General features: G+C 40.2%; 1 protein-coding gene across 1 annotated transcript in view; it reads right to left on the reverse strand.

Annotated features, from left to right (window-relative positions):
* The window catches only part of htt (huntingtin), a 900,697-nt gene that overhangs the window by 656,005 nt on the left and 219,228 nt on the right, over nt 1-25,464 (reverse strand). The window contains exon 8 of the mRNA XM_067142878.2: nt 3,170-3,469. Within this exon, the coding sequence (XP_066998979.2) occupies nt 3,170-3,469 (300 nt within the window). The remainder of the gene's footprint in view (nt 1-3,169; nt 3,470-25,464) is intronic.

The following is a 25,464-nucleotide window of genomic DNA, read 5'->3' on the forward strand; positions in this document are numbered from 1 at the left end:
CTGGAAACTGTACACTCAGTCCACGAAAAGCTCTACAATCACCACTACATGTTAATAGCACAGTGTTCTTCTTTCTCCAATCGTGAATACACGACTTGTCAATATCGTATTTCCTACCGACGGCACTATTTCCAATAATTTCGACTTCCCGAACTAGTTTCAGTTTTTCACTCGCAGTAAAAGATTGCAAATGCTTTGTGGAATTCATGTTGATACTCCAAGAATGAGCGTGAGACTGGCGCCAAGCGCGGAAGTAGCATATACTGAGAGCGGAGAGAGCATTGTTGTCAAGCCCACCGGCGGTGATGGCCACTTTATGCGCATTCAAAAAGATAAAATTCCCAAAATTTTAAATAAGACCCGCACCCAATTTTGGAAGTGATATTTTCTAAAAAACAATGCGGGTGGTATTCGAGATTATACGGTAATCTCGTAAAGGATAAGAGCAGAGGAAGACTGCTGTATCCAGAAATGCTTGTTGTCAGTATCATTGTGCATAATATTATTTAGCAGCAACAAAATTATGTAGCAACTGGGAAGCAGAGTTTCTCAAAGTGGACAATCATAGGGAGGGTATGTGTAACATCACCATAAAAATTGTTAGATGGAATCTTGCAAGAATGCACATACCCCAGAATATGTGTTTAGTAAATTAGTATACAGTATTAACATCATGTTAAACAATTATTGTAAGGTAAAAAGTGCTTTGCCAAGGACTCAGCTAACAAGAAAGCAGACTATTTTTCAACACCAGGTAAATTAGGTAAATTAGGTGTCTGGAGACAATGGCGTAGGCAGAATTTTGTCAAAGGGGTGGGGGATAGTTTGAAAAATGTTTACATTATTAGTATTTCAAATTATTATTATTAATGTCACATTTGTTATTACACTGTTATTATTAAAACACGTACATAAATAGCCTTCAAAATATAATTCCTTTTGAGCCATAAAATTTTGATTATTTAAATCTGTATTTAGAATAATGCAGCATGCATATAATGATAGAAATGCTCTGCTTTTTCCTTGTATCACAGAAATAATTGAAGTATTATTCTTGATTGTTTTTGTTGTTGCTTGACTGAGCGGCTTGTGGACATCGAAGGTCATCAGCCCCCTGTATAGGTGCATGTTGAAAGCTGTCTGATAAACAGTGTTAGCATGGGGACTGTAGAAGTGTACGTTATTGTATTTTTGGGGATAAGGATTTGGGAAGGTGCCCCAAGGCTTGAATAAGGTACTATTCCAGCATTTGCCTGGGGGAGTGTGGGGGGGAAAACAGGGAACAACTGAACGGGAATCGAAACTAGTTGCCTCCCAAATCTGCACAGTCACAACAAGCGCTGCTATGCTCTCGGCTAAACAGGTCGGTGTCATTATTTTTGTCATAGAGAATGTAACTATCACACTGAAAATTACACATGGAGAAAAAGATGAAGTATACAAGTAATGTTCAAATCTAAGTATGTGCATTTATAACTTAAAAATTATTTTCAATGAGTGGTTTAGAAATTCAAGACAGGTGGTCAAACCCGGTAATCCTTCATCCCACTTTGCGTATGGCACCATCTGTAGCTGTATTTGTCTTATTGAGTTATTACAGTGAATTATTTAGCACGTCTCTTGTGACACTAAAATGAGAAAATAATGTCTTGTTAGCAGTATTTCAGGTTTCATTTACCTTAAGCATTTAATTTAATTAAAATATAAATTTTGCTTCTGTAATTAGATGAAAAATGGACACATCGCCCATCCATGTGTATTACTCATTGCATTTGTCATGGTAAGGTATTGGCAATATTAACTAAACTAACCCCATGGCACTACAGCCCTGAAGGGCCTTGCCTACCAAGCGACCGCTGCTCACCCCGAAGGCCAGTAGATTACGAAGTGTCGTGTGGTCAGCATGACGAATCCTCTCGACCGGTATTCTTGGCTTTCTAGACCAGGGCTGCTATCTCGCCATCAGATAACTCCTCAATTCTAATTACGTAGGTTGAGTGGACCTCGAGCCAGCCCTCAGATCCAGGTAAAAATCTCTGGCCTGGCCGTGAATCGAACCCAGGACCTTCGGGTAGGAGGCAGGCATGCTACTTGTACACCACAGGGCCGACTATCGGCAACATTATTGATCGAAATAAATTCTCAAGATACTTCCAGTTCAGCCTACTATGGTCGGCCACTTTGTCTTACTGCTCAGGCACTGTCTCTAGAAGGTGTTGCCTGAGCCAACTCTGCCACATACTAGTTCATCGCTGCCACCTGGATATGAGCTTCTTTGGAAAATGGGGTCTATTCTCAACAGGATACGATCGGGCCAGGGTAACTGCATAGATTTCACTACAAAAGTAAAAGAATTTCTACACATAACTGCGATTGTGGTGCCTCTAAGCAGCCCATCCAGCATATTATCACACAGTGTCTAAAAAGAAAGTACAGTGGCAACATCAGTGATTTTGCTCATGCATTTCCAAAGACAATTAGTTATATAAACAACATAGACATCAAGATATAGTTTTCCTAAATCATGTAAGTATGTATTGTATCTGTAAAACCACACGCTAAATAAATAGGCACTATTACCAAATTAAGACAAGAAACTGCACTACTGGTTCTGAAAGGCTCTCTTCAGGTCTTGAGAAATAATCAGTATAATCCTCGTTAAACGTGAGTTCAAAGTAACTTACTATTTTTACAATTCAGAATTACAAATTTTGTGATACACTTTGTCATAATGGCAATCCATAATATTGAAAATGAAATGAATGTTGAATGAATGAATGAATCAATGAATGAATGAATGAATGAATGAATCAATCAATCAATCAATCAATCAATCAAATAATAATAATAATTTCATGTGGCTATTTCTAGCCGAGTGCAGCCCTTGTAAGGCAGACCCTACGATGAGGGTGGGCGGCATCTGCCATGTGTAGCTAACTGCGTGTTATTGTTGTGGAGGATAGTATTATGTGTGGTGTGTGAGTTGCAGGGATGTTGGGGACAGCACAAACACCCAGCTCCCGGGCCATTGGAGTTAACCAATGAAGGTTAAAATCCCTGACCCGGCCGGGAATTGAACCCGGGACCCTCTGAACCGAACGCCAGTACGCTGACCATTCAGCCAACGAGTCGGACAATCAATCAAATAAAAAAGGATGTAATTGCTCACCTGCTATCTTCCCAATCTTTATATTAGAATATTCTGACCCAATATCCTCAGGGACAGATGTATAGCTTCCTTCATCTTCTTCCTCTGGAATATTGGACTCTCGTATAGCCTCATTCTCATCACAAGAAAAAGAAGGCTTGTCATGTGATGGAGAAGAAAAACTATCCATAGAGGCCAGGGCTGATCTGGTCTCTCCTACCCACTTCTCAATTGAAGGCATCTTCAAATCAGGATCTGGTTCAAGATCTAGAAGGGAACTTTCATCTCCAGGGACTAGAGATGGTGCAACACTCATTTGGCCTGCAAAATAAAGGAAACAATAATATTAATGGGTATTGAAAAGGAACAAACAAGTGTCAAATCACGTCATATAGAGAGAGTCAGGAGCAAGAAAAGGGACACTTAATAGAACAAAAACATTAAAACGTGTTTGTCCTTATATCCCCTTTCTGTTCCTACTTCTTCCCACATTGATGCCACTGATTCATCCTATTATGTGCTGCTGTTCTTGTTCCTATCTCTCAATAAGTGACTTGAACAATGTGAATCAATTAAATACATAAATAAGACAACTTCTTCCATAGACAACCAAGCCAGAGTCTTTGAAGCTCTTGGCAGGATGGAATGAAAGCTGTGAAGGTCTAGCATTACTGGTAATTAGAACCACATGCCATTACAAGTCTCCTTTTCCATCATGTTCTACCCATCACTCACAATCACCATCCGTCCATATCTATCACTGGTTATTGCAGGTCCTCATGAAGGCCATCACTCCACCTCTTGCTTGGCCTATCCAGGGGTCTCCTTCCTGTAGGGATGAAATCCAGAAGTTTCCATGGCTATCTGCGATCTTCAATCCTAGCCACATATCCAGCCCACTGCATTCACTTGCTTCTGATGGTCTCTGCTATGTTAGCATCTTGATACAGTTCCTATAGCTCACGACTGTGTCTGTTCCTCCATTCACCCATGTCTGAGTCCAACACCTGACCAAAGACCTATCGTAAAACATTTCTCTCAACAAAGAGGCATTTATGAAAGTCCTGTTTTCGGATATTCCACATCTCAAACCATATAGTACAATGGATCAGGGTTTTGTACAGCCAAATCTTGAACTGTTTCAAGAGACTTTTGGAGCAGAGCAGTTTTGCTAAGCTGTAGAAAGATCAGTTTCCTGCCTGGATCCTGGCGTTGATTTCTGTCTTGCATGATGAGTCCTCCATGAAAAGTGCTCCCACATATCTGAACTTGTGGATACTCCTTCAGGACCAAACTTCCACCTGCAGTGACTGAAGCCGTCGAGCAACTTGACCTCAAGTCACAACGAAGTAATCCATCTTAGCTTTGTTCCTGAGAAGCCTGAATCTGCTGCCAGGCATTTCCAGTGCTCTGGTCATTTGTATCAACTCCTCCTCAGAGCCAGTGAGTAACCAGATATTGTCTACGTAGGCCAAGTGCATCAGGTTCTTCCCTTCAACTTCAAACCCCTCAAAGTTCTCTCTGAAAGTTGTGTGTATAATTTTCTCCAGGGGAATACTGAGCAGGCTAGGAGATAATCCATCTCCTTATCTGAGACCCGTCACAATTTCAAAGCCCTATGTTACTGTTTCCCATCTTCACCTTACCATGTCTTTCGCTCAAGAAGATCCTTACCAAGCTGATGAGTTTTTAGTCATCCCAAACTCTATTAGGCAGTTGAACAGGCTCTCATGATGTATGAAATTATAAGCCTTTTTGAAATCTACAAATGCCTAGAAAATGGCTCACTTAGAGCAGAAATATTTGCAATTTCAGCATTTATTAGAACATCTTTGAATGGAAAAATGTGTACCATACAGTCACATGATAAAGAGAAACACTTTCTAACAAACTTAAAGAATACACTCTCTTCCTCCCACTTCAAAGTGTTCACCAAAGCAAACGTATTGTTTCCCCATCCTTAGATCACAATCAACCATTCGATTTGCTGAAGCATGATAATCTACATCAAGGAAAGAGGAGGTTTTTTTTTTAAATAACGTGTGGTTTCACAAACCTCGTCATCACTTTCTTCAACAATTCCTCCAAAACTGACCTCATTAAGAGAACGTACAGCATACCTAACTGAAGAGCTAAGTTTGGATTCATGAAGACAGCCATAAAACTTGAGACAAAAAGGCAAAAGGATTAATGTAAATTTGATGAAGATATTATTAATTTCCCACTTCAGACATCAAGCCACACCATTCTTTAATCCTATCATTACTAGACCATTATCAGCACCAAGAGCTAAGCAGCTTTTTAATGGAATGTGTAATTCCTGTAAAGGTGAGAGCAAAAGATTGACAAAATTAGCTCCATTGGTATCCCCTTCTAAATTAGGCACAGAGTATACAACTCCGAATTTCATTGAACTCAGGCTTGAAAAATGTTACAATAACAGGATATAATTTGAAGTCTCTCTTGATGCTGCTATCAGTAGCAACAGAAAATGCATTCGCCTGCAAATGTGATGCAATTTTCTTCCTTTCTTCCATGCACATTCCTGTAATGACAACCACTGTTTTCGTTCTAGCACACTCACATCGTTCAGAGATTTCCAAATCTGGAAACATTTTACAAAAAAAAGTCCCGCGTGTTCAGCTCAGTTTACAGACAGGTTATGTTCTTCTTCTTTTTCATCTTCTTCTTACCATTTTCCTGTTGATACAGCATCCGGTTTTAATCTTGGCTCGCCATTTTGCACAATCTTGGGGATCGTGTGGTCTTAAGTTGAGAGTCTTCATATCAGTATTTACTGTGTCATCCCAGTCTGCATTCGATGTCCATATTGATGTTGCCAATTAATCTCAAAGGAGTAGGTGAAATAGGCAACTGCTCCAGGCACCGCATGCAGCATGTGATCATACCATTTGAAACGCTCTACCCATGCCTTTTCAGCAATGGGTGCGATTGCGAATGGTGTCACTTTTTACATGATGCAGGAATGTGATTCCCATCGACCAACGGAGCATATTCTATGTTGCATAACTGGCGGTCTGTAGCTTTGTCAGCTGGTCGACGTACAACACCATATAAAGCAACAGGGCATACTACCATGAGGTATATTTTGGGCTTCAGATGTAGTGCCATCCTTCTGTCACAGAGTACACCTGTGACTTCCCACCATACAATTTAGTTTATTATTTAGTTTATTTTCCAGGTTGAAACGTGTTGTACATTATATACAGTTTGCCGAGGTTTCAAATACATTGCAGTATTCTTTGTCAAGGCGACTGAAATACCCCTACTCAATCCAAGTATGTATGTATTCAAAACGTCAGCAAACTGTACGTAATGTACAGAAAACAACAACACGTTCAACCCGGAAAATAAACTAATTCTATACACCGTGGAAGCTTCATCCCACCATACTACTTTGCACTTCATCACCTACCCACCATCAGTCTGCAGGCGAGATCCTAGATATCTAAAGTCACAGTCTTCGTTACGGTCTCTCCATCAACCTGGATGGGATGGTTTCCAGGTATTCAGTCTTCTTTTTGTTCAGTCTAGGACTGTACTAACTTACATTACTGACATACATACATACATACATACATTATCATTATAGACTGTTATGCCTTTCAGCGTTCAGTCTGCAAGCCTCTGTGAATTTACTGAACGTCGCCACAATCCTCGATTTGCAATTAGTGTTGTGGCCTCATTTAGTTCTATACCTCTTATCTTTAAATCGTTAGAAACCGAGTCTAACCATCGTCGTCTTGGTCTACCTCTACTTCTCTTACCCTCCATAGCAGTGTCCATTCTTCTCCTAGGTAACCTATCCTCCTCAATTCACCTCACATGACCCCACCACCGAAGCCAGTTTATGCGTACAGCTTCATCCATCGAGTTCATTCCTAAATTAGCCTTTATCTCCTCATTCCGAGCACCCTCCCGCCATTGTTCCCACCTGTTTGTACCAGCAATCATTCTTGCTACTTTCATGTCTGTTACTTCTAACTTATGAATAAGATATCCTGAGTCCAAACAGCTTTCGCTCCCGTAAAGCAAAGTTGGTCTGAAAACAGACCGATGTAAAGATAGTTTCGTCTGGGAGCTCACTTCCTTCTTACAGAATACTGTTGATCGCAGCTGTGAGCTCACTGCATTAGCTTTACAACACCTTGATTCAATCTCACTTACTATATTACCATCCTGCGAGAACACACAACCTAAATACTTGAAATTATTGACCTGTTCTAGCTTTGTATCACCCACCTGACATTCAATTCTGTTGAATTTCTTACCTACTGACATCAATTTAGTCTTCGAGAGGCTAATTTTCATACCATACTCATTGCACCTATTTTCTAGTTCCCAGATATTAGACTGTAGGCTTTCGGCACAATCTGCCATTAGGACCAAATCGTCAGCATAGGCCAGACTGCTTACTACATTTCCACCCAATTGAATCCCTCCCTGCCATTTTATACCTTTCAGCAGATGATCCATGTAAACTACGAACAGCAAAGGTGAAAGATTACAGCCTTGTCTAACCCCTGTAAGTACCCTGAACCAAGAACTCATTCTACCATCAATTCTCACTGAAGCCCAATTGTCAACATAAATGCCTTCAATTGCTTTTAATAATCTGCCTTTAATTCCATAGTCCCCCAGTATGACGAACATCTTTTCCCTCGGTACCCTGTCATAAGCTTTCTCTAGATCTACAAAACATAAACACAACTGCCTATTCCTCTCGTAGCATTTTTCAATTACCTGGCGCATACTGAAAATCTGATCATGACAGCCTCTATGTGGTCTGAAACCACACTGGTTTTCATCCAGTTTCCTCTCAACGACTGATCGCACCCTCCCTTCCTAGATGCCAGTGAATACTTTGCCAGGTATACTAATCAATGAGATACCTCGATAGTTGTTGCATTCCTTCCTGTTCCCTTGCTTATAGATAGGTGCAATTACTGCTTTTGCCCAATCTGAAGGTACCTTACCAACACTCCATGCTAATTTTACTACTCTATGAAGCCATTTCATCCCTACCTTCCCACTGTACTTCACCATTTCAGGTCTCATTTCATCTATTCCTGCTGCCTTATGACAATGGAGTTTATTTACCATCCTTTCCACTTCCTCAAGCATAATTTCACCAACATCATTTTCCTCTTCCCCATTTGCTTGGCTGTTCACAACACCACCAGGATGATTTATGTTTACATTGAAAAGATGTTCAAAATATTCCCTCCACCTCTCCAGTGATTTCCTGGGATCTATTATGAGTTCACCTGAATTACTCAAAACACTGTTCTTTTCCTTTTTCCCTCCCTTCCTAAGATTTTTTATTACTGTCCAGAACGGTTTCCCTGCTGCTTGACCTAGCCTTTCCAAGTTGTTACCAAAATCTTCCCAGGACTTCTTTTTGGATTCAACAACTATTTGTTTCGCACTGTTTCTTTCATCTATGTACAACTCCCTGTCTGCCTCGGCCCTTGTTTGGAGCCATTTTTGATAAGCCTTCTTTTTACGTTTACAGGCTGCTCTCACTTCAACATTCCACCAAGACGTTCGCCTTTTCCCATCTTTACACACAGTTGTTCCTAGGCATTCCCTTGCTGTTTCTACTACAGCATCCCTGTATGCCACCCATTCACTTTCTATATCCTGAACCTGCTTACTGTCTACTGTTCGAAACTTCTCACTAATCATATCCATGTACTTCCGTCTAATTTGCTCGTCCTGGAGACTTTCTACCCTTATTCGTTTGCAGACAGATTTCACTTTCTCTACCCTAGGCCTAGAGATACTTAGTTCACTACAGATCAGATAGTGGTCTGTATCATCGAAAAATCCGCGGAAAACTCGTACATTCCTAACAGATTTCCTGAATTCGAAGTCTGTCAAGATATAGTCTATTATGGATCTGGTACCCCTAGCCTCCCATGTGTAGCGGTGAATAGCTTTATACTTGAAGAATGTATTCGTAACAGCTAAACCCATACTAGCACAGAAGTCCAGAAAACACTTCCCATTCCCATTAGCTTCCATATCTTCCCCACATTTACCAATCACCCTTTCGTATCCTTCAGTTCTATTCCCAACTCTCGCATTGAAATTGCCCATTAGCACTATTCTATCCTTGCTGTTGACCCTGACCACGATGTCACTCAATGCTTCATAAAACTTGCCAACTTCTTCCTCATTCGCACCCTCACATGGTGAATACACGGACACAATTCTAGTCCTAATTCCTCCTACTGACAAATCTACCCACATCATTCGCTCATTTACGTGCCTAACAGAAACTATGTTCCGTGCAATGGTATTCCTGATAAAGAGCCCTACCCCAGACTCTGCCCTTCCCTTTCTAACATCCGTCAAGTACAATTTATAATCTCCTATATCTTCCTCGTTTTCTCCCCTTACCCGAATATCACTTACTCCTAGCACATCCAGATGCATCCTCTTTGCTGACTCAGCCAGTTCTACTTTCTTTCTTCCATAAGCCCCATTAATATTGATAGCTCCCCATCGAATTCCATTTCGTTCGCCAAGTTGTTTCCAAGGAGTCCCTCGCCTGTCAAATGGGAGTGGGACTCCATTACTCCCATAGGTCCGTGGCTTGCTTAAAATGTTCTGAGCTCGGTAAATTACTGAAATGAACATTTTTATTAGAATAATCATTATCACCTCAGTTCCAACTGGATCATTAGGTGGTTTAAACCAAAGCTCCTTACGTAAATTAATAGCTTACTCTTCGATCAACCATGTTGGATGAAAAATCTCGGCTTTAGTGGTTGCAGAAAATATATAAGAACTATACTATTAACATCATCCACATATAAGAGAGTCCAAGGGACAATCCTTTTCAGGTTCCGTGTGACTGTGTCCATGACAAGGACAAAGAGATATGGGGACACTGCGGAGCTTTGCTGTACAATGACTTTCATTGGGAAGCTCTCCGAGATGCCGAGAGCACAACGTACATGACTTGTGGTGTTTGTGTGTAGCATCTTGATCCAATTGATAAGCATGTTTGGTACACCGTGGTTATGAAGTGCATACCAAATTACATGGTGAGCAATGTGGTTGAAAGCCTTATCGAGAGCAGCGAAGATTGCATCGGTTGTTCCAGCACCCTTGACAAAGCCACACTGGTTGGTACTAATGCTGATGATTTCATGCAGTTGACAAACAAGGATTTTCTCCAATATCTTCATTGTTTGCAACAGGAGGCGAATCTGACTGCAATTTGCACGTTCTGCTGGATTTCTATGGTAAATCTAACTAAAGCCTCAGCATTCAACACAGGATTTACCTCTTTTTGTTTTTACATGCAGAGTTCACTTTTTCATTACATTATACACACTGGACATACACCTTATTGAGACCTTTCGCATTATGGGAATAAAAAAGGCTGACAGCTTGATTGCATCATGAAACCTTGTGGGAATGCCACCTACATAAAAGTAGAGATATCACAAACATTTCTTTCACATACAATTAACAGTTTTACCAAAATATTTTTATTCTTATGAAATTTTTAATTCCATTTTTTCATGAAATTTAGTTAACATGTTAATGTAAATTTGTAATTATGTAGATAATACTTCTTTTAAAAGCACTACATATTGATTTTTCTGTACATAATTTATATAAGGAGAAAAAATGCAGTACATGGACTCCAAGTGCACACACCTAACATCACCAGCGACCAAATATGGCAACATTTTACAAGTCAAACAATCCCAGTAATTGGGTGAAATTATTGGTAATTCAGGCAATGAAAAAGCGGCCAACAAAATTTATGCAGAAAAACTACATAAAGCATACTTTATCACCTGGAACTTCTACAATAAGAAATCAATATCCACAAAAGAAAAACTTTGACACTACCACACTGTTGTCCTCCCTGAGACACTCTACGCAACTGAGACATCATCACTCACCATTAACATCAAGGACATTGAGAAAATTGAATGACAGATAATGAGGAAGATATTCGGGCCCAAGTTTCAAGAGGGTATATAGATGCGAAAAAGCTCGGAAGAACTCTATGCATTAACCGAGCGATTCACGTCAATCACACGCAAACGGCGTATGAAATTTTATTGACATTTAGCATGAACGGATGACTCACAACTGACTAAGAAAATATTTCTTATTATGAATTGAAACCAACAAACTAAAGTTCGCTGGCTAGCGGATACACAAAAGGACCTTGCAGAAGTCAACGTTGATCCAATGGCAACTACAAGGAATACATACAGACAAAAGATCAACACACATAAATTTGCACCCAAGAATCCAGAGACCGAGTTCAACCATCTGAGAGCTGCTTTATCGGTATAGAGCTGTAACTTCCTTCCCTCCAAGTAGCCTCTGCATTTGCCCATGGCCCACACTATGGCTATGGCTAAGGCTTCCTTCCTGGCAGTGCAGTAGTGTGGTTCGGTGGGAGATAGGTTCCTGTTGGTATACCCGACGAACTTAATTTTGATTTTGACTATGTAATGAGCTACAAATAACCTCAGCCTTGTGGATGGGGTTAAATTCCAATAAGTAACCAGGGAAACCTGACCCCTTCAGAGCGCATCCGAAAGTGGCAGATGGGGGGTTCCCTATTGGGATGATCTTTGGATCCACGGACCAAGAGGTAGCCGAATTTCCGGGAGCTTTAAATTGCTGGGACACCCTCTCTCCAAGGGTCATAAATATGGAGGGCCTTAGCGCAGGGTGATGTGTGAAGACCTCAACGGTAACTATGGTGGAGCAGGAGACCTGCGGTACAGTGTGGAAAGTGGAGGAGGCAACCCAATACTCGGGGTTCAAAATGGCGCCCAGTAATGACGACGTAGTGTTTTATCCTCCGAGTAAATTAACAATAAAATGTGACGAAAAGTGCGGAAAATGTCGAAGATTAGTGAAAAATGGAATGTTGTGTGATTCATGTGATCGATGGTGGCATTACAAGTGCGGAATTTGCCATAGAGACGTAAAAACTAATGAAAATGTTGACTGGATTTGTGAGCAGTGTGTTCGTAATGTTGTAGTTGGTGACGGCGTTGACGATGAAGCACCAAAAACAATCGATGAGGAATATAAAAGTGCATTAGAAATTATAAACATTCTACAAAAGGACAATGAGACTCTTAAAGTTGAAAATCAAGAATTAAAAGAAAGACTGCGATCGCTAGAATTTGGGACTGACCATTCTTCGAGTGATATACCGGTACCAGTAACAAACTTGAGCACGTGGTGTCAAGTAGTTCGTGGATGGCCGGCTAAGAAGAAATCTACTACTGAATTTCCGGAAATAAACATCATAAATAGGTTTTCTGCCCTAAATAATTTAATTCTGGATGAAAGTGATCGCGCGCGTGAATCCAAATCATCGCGATCCGCTGCCGTTGCCGTGCCGAGTTTAAAATTTAGGCCTAGAATTCAGATTCAAGACCCAGTTAGGCTTTAATCAGCAAAGGTAGCTGTGTTTGGTGATAGACAAGGAAGGGGAATTGTGGGAGTGATTAACAACGAGAACATAGCAGCAACCGGAGAAATATATCCAGGAGCTTCTATCAGCAGTGTCCTGGAAAACGTAGAAGAAGCAACTAGGAACTTCGGGAGCGGCGATGCAGTGCTTATCATCGGTGGGACGAACGACGTAGCTCACGACGACGCCAAGAATGTAAGATCACAACTTAAACATACACTAGGGATGCTGACCACACTAACGTCTTTGTAGTGAACGTGCCCCACAGGCATGATTTGAGTAGAGACTCGTGTGTGAACATTGAAGTGGACAAGGTCAATACAGATATTGTTAAAATTTGTAAACATTTTCGGAATACTCAGGTTATTGAATGCAGCAGTTTTGAGAGATACTGTTATACAAAACATGGCCTCCATCTAAACATTTCAGGTAAACGAAAGATAGCAAATATTGTTCTAGATTTTATTAATCTTCAGATATGAACTGTAAAACAGGCAACTCCCTTGAGTTATAATACTGACCAGGAAAACTAGTAGAAAGAGCCAGCTGTACTTCAAGCTGGCTCAGTCAACTAGAAAATGAAACTCAGGATAGTAAGGAATTTCAAGTTACCGGTACCCAATTGCAACAGTCAAGTTTTAGGGAGGAAGGGGGTCTGAGATTGCTCTTGGTAAACTGCCAAAGTGTAGAGAGGGAGAGACACAGAGGGAAACAAGAAGCTTCTTATTCACAAATAAAGATATTTTCAGAGAAATCCAACTGCTTCAGCAAGGAAAAGCACCAGGAAGTGATCAAATTACTGGGGAGGTATTAAAGACAATGGGGTGGTACATAGTGCCTTATTTAAAATTTCTCTTTGACTATGTCATAAATAATAGTGTAATACCACAGGAATGGAAGGAATCTATAATAATACCAATTTATAAAGGAAAGGGTGATAAAAGGAAACCAGAGAACTACAGACCAATCAGCCTGACCAGTATAGTTTGTAAAATACTGGAGAGTTTAAAATCAAAGTACATCAGAGGGATATGTGATGATAAAAATTGGTTCATGAGGAGCCAGTATGGATTTAGAAAGAAATTTTCTTGTGAGGCACAACTGGTGGGATTTCAGCAGGACATATCAGATCAATTGGATTCAGGAGGTCAGTTAGATTGCATAGCCATAGATCTTTCCAAAGGCTTTGATAGAGTGGAACATGGAATATTATTAAAGAAATTGGAGGGAATAGGATTGGACGTAAGGGTTACACGTTGGATAAAAACATTTCTAAATTCAAGGGTTCAGAAAGTCAAAGTAGGAAACAATGTATCTCAGGAAGAGAAAGTTTGGATGGGAATTGCACACGGTAGTATAATCGGTCCATTACTTTTCTTAATATACGCAAATGATTTAGGGAACAATAAAAATCAAAAATAAGATTGTATGCAGATGACATAATTGTTTATAGGGAAATAAACAACATTGAAGATTGTTCAGAATTACAAAGGGACCTTGAAAGTATCCAACAATAGGTTGAAGAAAATAATATGAAGGTTAATGGAGGCAAATCAACAGTTACAACTTTTACAAACAGGAGCTTTAAAACTGAATTTGAACATACTTTGGATGAGGTAGTTATCCCAAAAGATGGCAAGTGCAAATACTTAGGAGTGAGATTTGAAAGCAATTTGCACTGGAAGGGTCATGTTGATGACATTGTTGGGAAAGCATACAGATCGTCACATGTCATAATGAGGCTACTTAAAGGATGCAACAAAGAATTAAAAGAAAAAAGTTACCTGAGTATGGTTCGTCCATTATTGGAATATGCAAACAGTGTTGTGGGTTACTGTAGTCACGTCCTACTTCGTGAACCATGGGCAACGGCTGAGTGGCCTAGTAAGTGGTCCTGAGAGTCGGGATACCAGTTGCTATGGAATGGGAGTGGGCATCTCGGACATATTCTGAGTCGTGGCCCTCCTTGTGCTCAGGCGGCTAGAACTATATAATTCACCGGTGGCCCATAACCCGTTAGAGGAGAGATCCTCACTTGGACTATGTGCAAGTAGGGCAGCATCCTGCTTCATGAATTTACCGAGCTCAGAACACTTTAAGGAAGCCTCGGACCTATGGGAGTAATGGAGTCCCACTCCCATTTGACAGGCGAGGGACTCCTTGGAAACAACTTGGCGAACGAAATGGAATTCGATGGGGAGCTATCAATATTAATGGGGCTTATGGAAGAAAGAAGGTAGAACTGGCTGAGTCAGCAAAGAGGATGCATCTGGATGTGCTAGGAGTAAGTGGTATTCATGTAAGGGGAGATAATGAGGAAGAGATAGGAGATTATAAAGTGTACTTGACGGGTGTTAGAAAGGGAAGGGCAGAGTCTGGGGTAGGGCTCTTTATCAGGAATACCATTGCACGCAACATAGTTTCTGTTAGGCACGTAAATGAGTGAATGATGTGGGTAGATTTGTCAGTAGGAGGAATTAGGACAAGAATTGTGTCCGTGTATTCACCATGTGAGGGTGCAGATGAGGATGAAGTTGACAAGTTTTATGAAGCATTGAGTGACATCGTGGTCAGGGTCAACAGCAAGGATAGAATAGTGCTAATGGGCGATTTCAATGCGAGAGTTGGGAATAGAACTGAAGGATATGAAATGGTGATTGGTAAATGTGGGGAAGATATGGAAGCTAATGGGAATGGGAAGCGTTTGCTGGACTTCTGTGCTAGTATGGGTTTAGCTGTTACGAATACATTCTTCAAGCATAAGGCTATTCACCACTACACATGGGAGGCTAGGGGTACCAGATCCATAATAGACTATATCTTAACAGACCTTGAATTCAGGAAATCTGTTAGGAATGTACGAGTTTTTCGCGGATTTTTCGATGATACAGACCCCTATCTGATCTGTAGTGAACTAAGTATCTCTAGGCCTAGGGTAGAGAAAGTGAAATCTGTCTGCAAACGAATAAGGGTAGAAAGTCTCCAGGACGAGAAAATTAGACAGAAGTACATGGATATGATTAGTGAGAAGTTTCGAACAGTAGACAGTAAGCAGGTTCAGGATATAGAAAGTGAATGGGTGGCATACAGGGATGCTGTAATAGAAACAGCAAGGGAATGCCTAGGAACAACTGTGTGTAAAGATGGGAAAAGGCGAACATCTTGGTGGAATGTTGAAGTGAGAGCAGCCTGTAAACGTAAAAAGAAGGCTTATCAGAAATGGCTCCAAACAAGGGCCAAGGCAGATAGGGATTGGTACATAGATGAAAGAAACAGAGCGAAACAAATAGTTGTTGAATCCAAAAAGAAGTCATGGGAAGATTTTGGTAATAACCTGGAAAGGCTAGGTCAAGCAGCAGGGAAACCTTTCTGGACAGTAATAAAAAATCTTAGGAAGGGAGGGAAAAAGGAAATGAACAGTGTTTTGAGTAATTCAGGTGAACTGATAATAGATCTCAGGGAATCACTGGAGAGATGGAGGGAATATTTTGAACATCTTCTCAATGTAAAAGGAAATCATCATGGTGGTGCTGCAGACAGCCAAGCTCATGGGGAGGAGGAAAATGATGTTGGTGAAATTATACTTGAGGAAGTGGAAAGGATAGTAAATAAACTCCATTGTCATAAGGCAGCAGGAATAGATGAAATTAGACCTGAAATGGTGAAGTACAGTGGGAAGGCAGGGATGAAATGGCTTCATAGAGTAGTAAAATTAGCATGGAGTGTTGGTAAGGTACCTTCAGATTAGGCAAAAGCAGTAATTGCACCTATATATAAGCAAGGGAACAGGAAGGATTGCAACAACTATCGAGGTATCTCATTGATTAGTATACCTGGCAAAGTATTCACTGGCATCCTGGAAGGGAGGGTGCGATCAGTCGTTGAGAGGAAGTTGGATGAAAACCAGTGTGGTTTCAGACCACAGCGAGGCTGTCAGGATCAGATTTTCAGTATGCGCCAGGTAATTGAAAAATGCTACGAGAGGAATAGGCAGTTGTGTTTATGTTTCATAGATCTAGAGAAAGCATATGACAGGGTACCGAGGGAAAAGATGTTCGCCATACTGGGGGACTATGGAATTAAGGGTAGATTATTAAAATCAATCAAAGGCATTTATGTTGACAATTGGACTTCAGTGAGAATTAATGGTATAATGAGTTCTTGGTTCAGGGTACTTACAGGAGTTAGACAAGGCTGTAATCTTTCACCTTTGCTGTTTGTAGTTTACATGGATCGTCTGCTGAAAGGTATAAAATGGCAGGGAGGGATTCAGTTAGGTGGAAATGTAGTAAGCAGTTTGGCCTATGCTGACGACTTGGTCTTAATGGCAGACTGTGCCGAAAGCCTGCAGTCTAATATCTTGGAACTTGAAAATAGGTGCAATGAGTATGGTATGAAAATTTGCCTCTCGAAGAGTAAATTGATGTCAGTAGGTAAGAAATTCAACACAATCGAATGTCGGATTGGTGATACAAAGCTAGAACAGGTCGATAATTTCAAGTATTTAGGTTGTGTGTTCTCCCAGGATGGTAATATAGTAAGTGAGATTGAATCAAGGTGTAGTAAAGCTAATGCAGTGAGCTCGCAGTTGCGATCGGCAGTATTCTGTAAGAAGGAGTCAGCACCCACACGAAACTATCTTTACATCGGTCTGTTTTCAGACCAATTTTGCTTTACGGGAGCGAAAGCTGGGTGGACTCAGGATATCTTATTCATAAGTTAGAAGTAACAGACATGAAAGTAGCGAGAATGATTGCTGGTACAAACAGGTGGGAACAATGGCAGGAGAGTACTCGGAATGAGGAGATAAAGGCTAATTTAGGAATGAACTCGATGGATGAAGCTGTACGCATAAACCGGCTTCGGTGGTGGGGTCATCTGAGGCGAATGGAGGAGGATAGGTTACCTAGGAGAATAATGGACTCTGTTATGGAGGGTAAGAGAAGTAGAGGGAGACCAAGACGACGATGGTTAGACTCGGTTTCTAACGATTTAAAGATAAGAGGTAGAGAACTAAATGAGGCCACAACACTAGTTGCAAATCGAGGATTGTGGCGACGTTTAGTAAATTCTCAGAGGCTTGCAGAATGAACGCTGAAAGGCATAACAGTCTATAATGATAATGTATGTATGTATGTATGTATGTATGTATGTATGTATGTTTGGGATCCTCACCAAGAATACCTAATAAAAGAAATAGACATTGTGCAGAGGAAAGCAGCAAGATTTGTAACAGGGGATTTCAGGAGAAAGAGTAGTGTATCAGGAATGTTAAAGGAACTTGGGTGGGAAACTTTAAGTAAGAGAAGGGAGAAAACTAGACTTATAGGATTATATACAGCCTATACAAGAGAAGAAGCATGGGGAGATATCCGTGAGTGGCTTCAGTTGGAAAATAATTATATCAGCAGGACTGATCACAAATATAAAATTAGAAGGAATTTTAGCAGAAGCGATTGGGGTAAATTTTCATTCATTGGGAAGGGTGTGAAGGAGTGGAACAGTTTACCAGGGGTTGTGTTTGATCCTTTTCCAAAATCTGTACAGATATTCAAGAAGAGAATAAACAGCAACAGAGAAAATAAATTAAGTGTTAGAGGGCATTCGACCAGTGCAGGTTATTGTAAATTTTAAAAAATGTGTTTGAATAAATTAAATCCATCCCCTGGTCTAAGGAGTTTGGACAGCCAAAGTAGGGGACTGCCTGTAGGGGTGAAGTACAGTGGGGACTTCGAGGGCCCTAGGACCGCTACGGTAGCTGTGAAGGCCCTTCAGGAACTCTGAAAAGTGGTGACAAAAGGGGCTCTGGTTAAGAAGCAGCAGGTCGTTATGCTATGTAGGTTCCAGAACGGGTAAAAAAAAAAAAAAAAGTAAATAAGTAAATAAATGCAATGTAAATATTAATCTTATACCAGTTGTATAGTATCATTTGAAGTAATTCCACATACTGTATATCAGTTGACTATATTTGTAGGTAGTACAGGAGATATTATAAGTAGAATTTTGTAAACAATATAAATTTATTAAGGATGAGCTGTGTGTTTAATAGGAAACATTGTTAGCGTAAATTGTATAATAGGAAAACTTTCTTCTCTTGTTAATTTAATATTTAGTGCTTGACAATAATGTATTTTAGTGTACCATTTGCCATCGAGGTAGACACCTCATTTGCAAATAAAGAGATTTTGATTTTGAATATCATCTTTTCTCTATGTTAGGGGTGGCTATCGACAGCGTCTGTACTCCAGGTTGGGGGCGGCTGAACAGAAACGAGCGAAGGCAACAGTTTATATATTTTTCATCTAAACAGTGTTATGTGGCTGAAGATGTTGATAATATACGAAATAATATACCACTTTTAACCATAAAATTGCATTAAGCAATCATTGTATCGACTAGGTGGAAAATAAATAAATACTTAATTGTGAATATATGAAGTCTGGCGCTCATTTGCTACGAGATTCTTTAGTAATCTTTTTCTTGGTATTAGATGGCTAGATGTAGAATAGTGTCCATTCTTTTGGTAATTTATGTACTAGGAAGGTTTTCTTCAAAAGTTTTATTTCGATATCATTGTCCTGAGCTGTTTATTTCAGTTAAATCTGCTTGTCGCATCGCAGGTTATTAAGATTTGTTTTTCTGTTATCCTAAATTCGTCATAAAATTTGGTAGTAAAATTTGTAGATGTTATGATTTAGTAAAACATCTTTAATTAATTATATTTAATTACGTCTTTATTTAATTTTTTTGGTGTTTATTTTCATCTGCTTCTGTTTGTGTCTTCTAAATTAATTTACCCAGTTTGCTCAATTATGGGGTCCTGTGGGCTGTGTAAGATTTCAAAATTTTGGTATCGAACTTTGTTATATCTGTCCATCCATATTTGTGAATATATAAATAAGGTGAATGTCATTTGTGATTGACTTTGGTGCCTGGAAAGGCGCTTTTGTGAACTGAGACTTAGGACTAAAGGTGCTGAGGGTTTGTCGCCCTCCTGGGACTATGATATTGGTCCTAGGCTAGTCTCATGTCGTGTGATGGAATCAAGTAGTATTGGAGATTATGTCTTGCCTTTTTCTTCTGTTGGTACTTCTTGATTTGGGGTCATCGCACAGGTGTGTTTGTGAGATTGTATTGTTCTTGTATTGTTGTGTTTTAAGAGGATAGATATGCATGGTGATCATGGTGTCATGCTGTGATTTAATATTTTCTGGTATGAAGGTGTCATTTATGCCTTTTTATTTTCTATATCAGTCAGATTTTGGTATGCGCACTCTTGTACTAATTTGTCATTTGGATACTCCTCATAACTGTAAATTCAATGTGATCTTCAATTTAGTATTCAGGGTTAGATGGAATTTTCCTGTTTGGTATGAAAACATGTGATACGTAATGTGACCTTTATTACTACTAAAATTTTAAAGTAATGTGCATAGTGAAGTGGACAGTGACTTGCTAACCTCAAATTTGTGATTTATCATGTAACCAACATTGTAAGCTAATATCATAAAATGTGATTAACCCCTTAGTTTGGATTCACTTGCAACATTCAAAATTTAACCCCCCATTTGTTGTTTGTTTTTCGTTTTTCCCTGGAAATTAAGAATGCACCAAGGTAGGTAACTTCAAGTTAAATTTGAATCTTAAGAGAGGATGGTTTGTAGATTAATTTGCTCTAAATGGCAAAATTTTGTTTGTGTAGCATTTCTGTTACAATGAATGTCTAGTTTGGGTTATGTAAGATCCTGGTTTGATACTGTAATTTGGTGGGTCTTGCATAAACTCCTATTGCTTTTAATTTTATCTTTTCTCTTCTTTTTCAAAATTTATGAATACTGCTTGCCCTGGGTGTTGGGTATCCCAAAAATCCCAAGTGTGAGAGGGAGCTTCCAAAAGGAGCTATTGAGCCACCAGTTGGGTGGCACTGATTTAACCATTAGAATAAGAAAAATAAACCCAAAAAATTTTCGCCCTTAACCTCTTCAGATGGTTCATGGTGTGGGTTACTGCAGTCACGTCCTAGTTCGTGAACCATGCGCAACAGCTGAGTGGCCTAGTAGTAAGTGGTCCTGAGAGTCGGGATACCAGTTACTATGGAATGGGAGTGGGCATCTCGGACATATTCTGAGTTCTGACCCTCCTTGTGCTCAGGCAGCCAGGATTATACAATCCGCCATGGTCCCTAACCCGTTAAGAGGAGATCCTCACTTGGACTATAAGTAGGGTAGCATCCTGCTTCATGAATTTACAGAGCCTCGGACCTATGGGAGTAATGGAGTCCCACGCCCATTTGACAGGCGAGGAACTCCTTGGAAACAACTTGGCGAACGAAATGGAATTCGATGGGAGCTATCAATATTAGTGGGGCTTATGGAAGAAGGAAAGTAGAACTGGCTGAGTCAGCAAAGAGCATGCAACTGGATGTACTAAGACTAAGTGATATTCAGGTAAGGGGAGATAACAAGGAAGAAATAGGAGATTATAAAGTGTACTTGACGAGTGTTAAAAAGGGAAGGGCAGAGTCTGTGGTAAGGCTGTTTATCAGGAATACTATTGCACGCAACATAGTTTCTATTAGGCACGAAAATGAGTGAATGATGTGGGTAGATTTGGCAGTTGAAGGAATTAGGATGAGAATTGTCTCAGTGTATTCACCATGTGAGGGTGCAGATGAGGATGAAGTTGATAAGTTTTATGAAGCATTGAGTGACATCGTAGTCAGAGTCAACAGCAAGGATAGGATAGTGCTAATGGGTGATTTCAACGCAAGAGTTGAAAATAGAGCTGAAGGATATGAAAGGGTGATTGGTAAATGTGGGGAGGATATGGAAGCTAATGGGAATGGGAAGCGTTTGTTGGTATGGGTTTAGCAGTTACGAATACATTCTTCAGGCATAAGGCTATTAACCACTACACACGGGAGGCTAGGGGTACCAGGTCCATAATAGACTATTTCTTAACAGACTTCGAATTCAGGAAGTCTGTTAGGAATGTACAGGTTTTTTGGGGATTTTTTATGATACAGACCACTATCTGATCTGTAGTGAACTAAGTATCTCTAGGCCTAGGGTAGAGAAAGTGAAATCTGTCTGCAAACGAATAAGGGTAGAAAATCTCCTGAACTAGGAAATTAGACAGAAGTACATGGATATGATTAGTGAGAAGTTTCAAACAGTGGAAAAAGCAAACATCTTGGTGGAATGATGAATTGAGAGCAACATGTAAATGGAAAAAGAAGGCTTATCAGAAATGGCCCCAAACAAGGGCTGACGCAGACAGGGAATTGTACGTAGATGAAAGAAGCAGAGAGAAACAAATAGTTGTTGAATCCAAAAGGAAGTCATGGGTAGATTTTGGTAATAACCTGAAAAAGGCTAGGTCAGGCAGCAGAAACCTTTCTGGACAGAAATAAAGAACCTTAGGAAGGGAGGGGAAAAAGGAAATGAACAGTGTTTTGGGTTATTCAGGTGAACTCATAATAGATCCCATGAATCACAGGACAGGTGGAGGGAATATTTTGGAAATCTTCTCAAAGTAAAAAGAATTCTTCCTGGTGGTGCCGCGAACAACCAAGCTCATGGGGAGGAAGAAAATTATCTTGGTGACATTACGCTTGAGGAAGTGGAAAGGATGGTAAATAAACTCCACTGTCATAAAGCAGCAGGAGTAGATGAAATTAGACCTGAAATGGTGAAGTATAGTGAGAAGGCAGGGATGAAATGGCCTCACAGAGTAGTAAGATTAGCATGGAATGTTGGTAATGTACCTTCGGACTGGACAAAAGCAGTAATTGCACCTATCTATAAGCAAGGGAACTGGAAGGATTGCAACAACTATAGAGGTATCTCATTGATTAGTTTACCAGGCAAAGTATTCGCTGGCATCTTGGAAGGGAGGGTGCGATCAGTGGCTGAGAGGAACTTGGATGAAAACCAGTATGATTTCGGACCACAGAGGGGCTGTCAAAATCAGATTTTCTGTATGCGCCAGGTAATTGAAAAATGTTACGAGAGGAATAGACAGTTGTGTTTATGTTTCATAGATCTACAGAATCTAGTACCGAGGAAAAAGATGTTCGCCATACTGGGGGACTACGAAATTAAGGGTAGATTATTAAAATCAATCAAAAGCATTTATGTTGACAATTGGGCTGCAGTGAGAATTGATGGTAGAATGAGTTCTTGGTTCAGGGTACTTACAGGGGTTAGACAAGGCTCTAATCTTTTACCTTTGCTGTTCATCGTTTACATGGATCATATGCTGAAAGATATAAAGTGGCAGGGAGGGATTCAGTTAGGTGGAAATGTCATAAGCAGTCTGGTCTATGCTGACGACTTGGTCTTAATGGCAGATTGCGCCGAAAGCCTGCAGTCTAATACCTTGGAAATTGAAAATAGGTGGTTTCCCATTTTCACACCAGACAAATGCTGGGGCTGTACCTTAATTAGGGCCATGACCGCTTCCTTCCAATTCCTAAGCCTTTCCTATCCCATCGTTGTCATAAGACATCTCTCTGTCGGTGCGACGTAAAGCAAATAGAAAGAAAAAAAAAAGGTACTATGAGTATGGTATGAAAATTAGCTTCTCAAAGACTAAATTGATGTCAGTAGGTAAGAAATTCATCAGAAATGAATGTCAGATTGGTGAAACAAAGCTGGAAAAGGTAGATAATTTTAAGAATTTAGGTTGTGTGTTCTCCTACGATGGTAATATAGTAAGTGACATTGAATGGCAGTAAAGCTAATGCAGTGAGCTCGCAGTTGCGATCAACAGTGTTCTGTAAGAAGGAAGTCACGTCCCAGACGATACTATCTTTACACCGGTCTGTTTTCAAGACCAACTTTGCTTTACGGGAGCGAAAGCTGGGTGGACTCAGGAGATCTTATTCATGAGTTAGAAGTGACAGACATGAAAGTAGCGAGAATGATTGCCGGTACAAACAGGTGGGAACAATGGCAGGACGGTACTCAGAATGAGGAGATAAAGGCTAAGTTAGGAATTACTCAATGGATGAAGCTTGTATGGATAAACCGGCTTCGGTGGTGGGGTCATGTGAGACGAATGGAGGAGGATAGGTTACCTAGGAGAATAATGGACTCTGTTACAGAGAGTAAGAGGAGTAGAGGGAGACCAAGACGATGATGGTTAGACTCAGTTTTTAACGATTTAAGGATAAGAGGTATAGAATATAATAAGGCCACAGCACTACTTGCAAACAGAGGATTGTGGCGACATTTAGTAAATTCACAGAGGCCTGCAGACTGAACTCTGAAAGGTATAACGGTCTATAATGATAATGTGTGTATGTATGTATGTATGTAACCTCTTCAGTTCTTCAAAATACTTCATTGGACGCTGGCATTTCTTCATCTATTCCCTTTTCTGCTGCGTATTTGTTTGTGCTGCAGTGGCTGCAAAAACTTTGGTCCATCTGGTGGGCAAACTACTGTGTCTGTCTGGAGGCCGCACTTAGTCACTTGGTTGCTACTACCCTTTTGGGGACCGAGTTGTTGGAGTGTTCCAGGTTGCGGCAGTTACTTACACCATACTGCACGATACATCACTGTCTGTTTCCAGTCAGTTCACCAGATGGGTGAGCTGGGCTGAAGGTTACCAGATTGCCATGGTTGGACTGAATGTGTATTGGAGTTATTGACAACCGGCCATGTCAGCAACTACATAACTCCGCGAAACCAGAGGTCAAGTGGGAAGACTGCAATATATTGTATAATGGACACTCCAACTAAGAACAGCATGAAGCTGGAATTGAAGTGTTGTGCTGTGTTGTGTTGTGTTGTGTTGTGTTGTGTTGTGTAGATGTGACATGTGGATAAACCTCCAGTTAATTTAAAGAATAACATTTATTATTTGCGAGCGTAGCTCACATTTAATTGAGGGAGGATGTGACCAGAGTTGGGACAGCCAAAGTCATCGAAATCTTTTCAGAGTATTTTAAAAAACTCATCCAATGCTCTAATAAAAATTAATTATTGTGTTAAAAATTTATATTGTATAAAATACCACCTTCTACGAAATGGACATGGAACTTATTCATTGCAAAGTTTTTAAAATTATATGTATTAGATATTTCGTTGGGAAGAATTAGGTTTGGGAAAATATGAACATTTTGAACAGTGCAAGAATTTGGTAAGAAAAAGAATTATGAACTCTAAAGAATAATAACTGTATAAAATTGTATTGTCATTATTAATATCTGAAAGCTATTGTAACTGGCATTTTCAAACCTTAATGTATTTACTTTTGAGGCAGGGTGTAGCTACACGTGACATTAGTACGATGTTTTTAGGTGTTTCCTGTTTCATCAGAAAGAAAGATCTCGAAGAGCATAATGATTGGTTATAATAACGAGGATTTCAATTGATGATTGGTAGCCCAATTTCTGGGGGCTTTAAAATACTGAGACATCTCTCCAGGGGTCATAAATATGGAGGGCCCTTGCTCTGGGTTATGGGTGAAGAACTCAACTGCATCTACAGTGGAGAAGATGAACTTCGGTACGGTGGAGATGGCAGAAGGGGCAAACCCGTAGCGTCTGTACTCCAGAGGAGTGGCTACAAAAGGCGTCTGACTCCATGTTAGGGGCGGCCTAATTTGAACCAGGCAGAAGCTAATAAAATGTCTTTGGGAGTGGCGAATCCATCGTACAAACAGGCTATAAAATAACTGCAAGATAATTGAGGCCTCAGAAAATGCTAGGGCGTCACCCTGAAGTGACGCGCAGTTCCCGGTGCTCTGGAAGAAGTGGCCTACCAAACATCACGAGAATTGGTATCATCAATGTCATGACTTTGAATGGCAAGGT

This window comes from Anabrus simplex, chromosome 3 (assembly GCF_040414725.1).
Source record: "Anabrus simplex isolate iqAnaSimp1 chromosome 3, ASM4041472v1, whole genome shotgun sequence".
In the NCBI taxonomy this organism is placed as follows: Eukaryota; Metazoa; Arthropoda; class Insecta; order Orthoptera; family Tettigoniidae; genus Anabrus; species Anabrus simplex.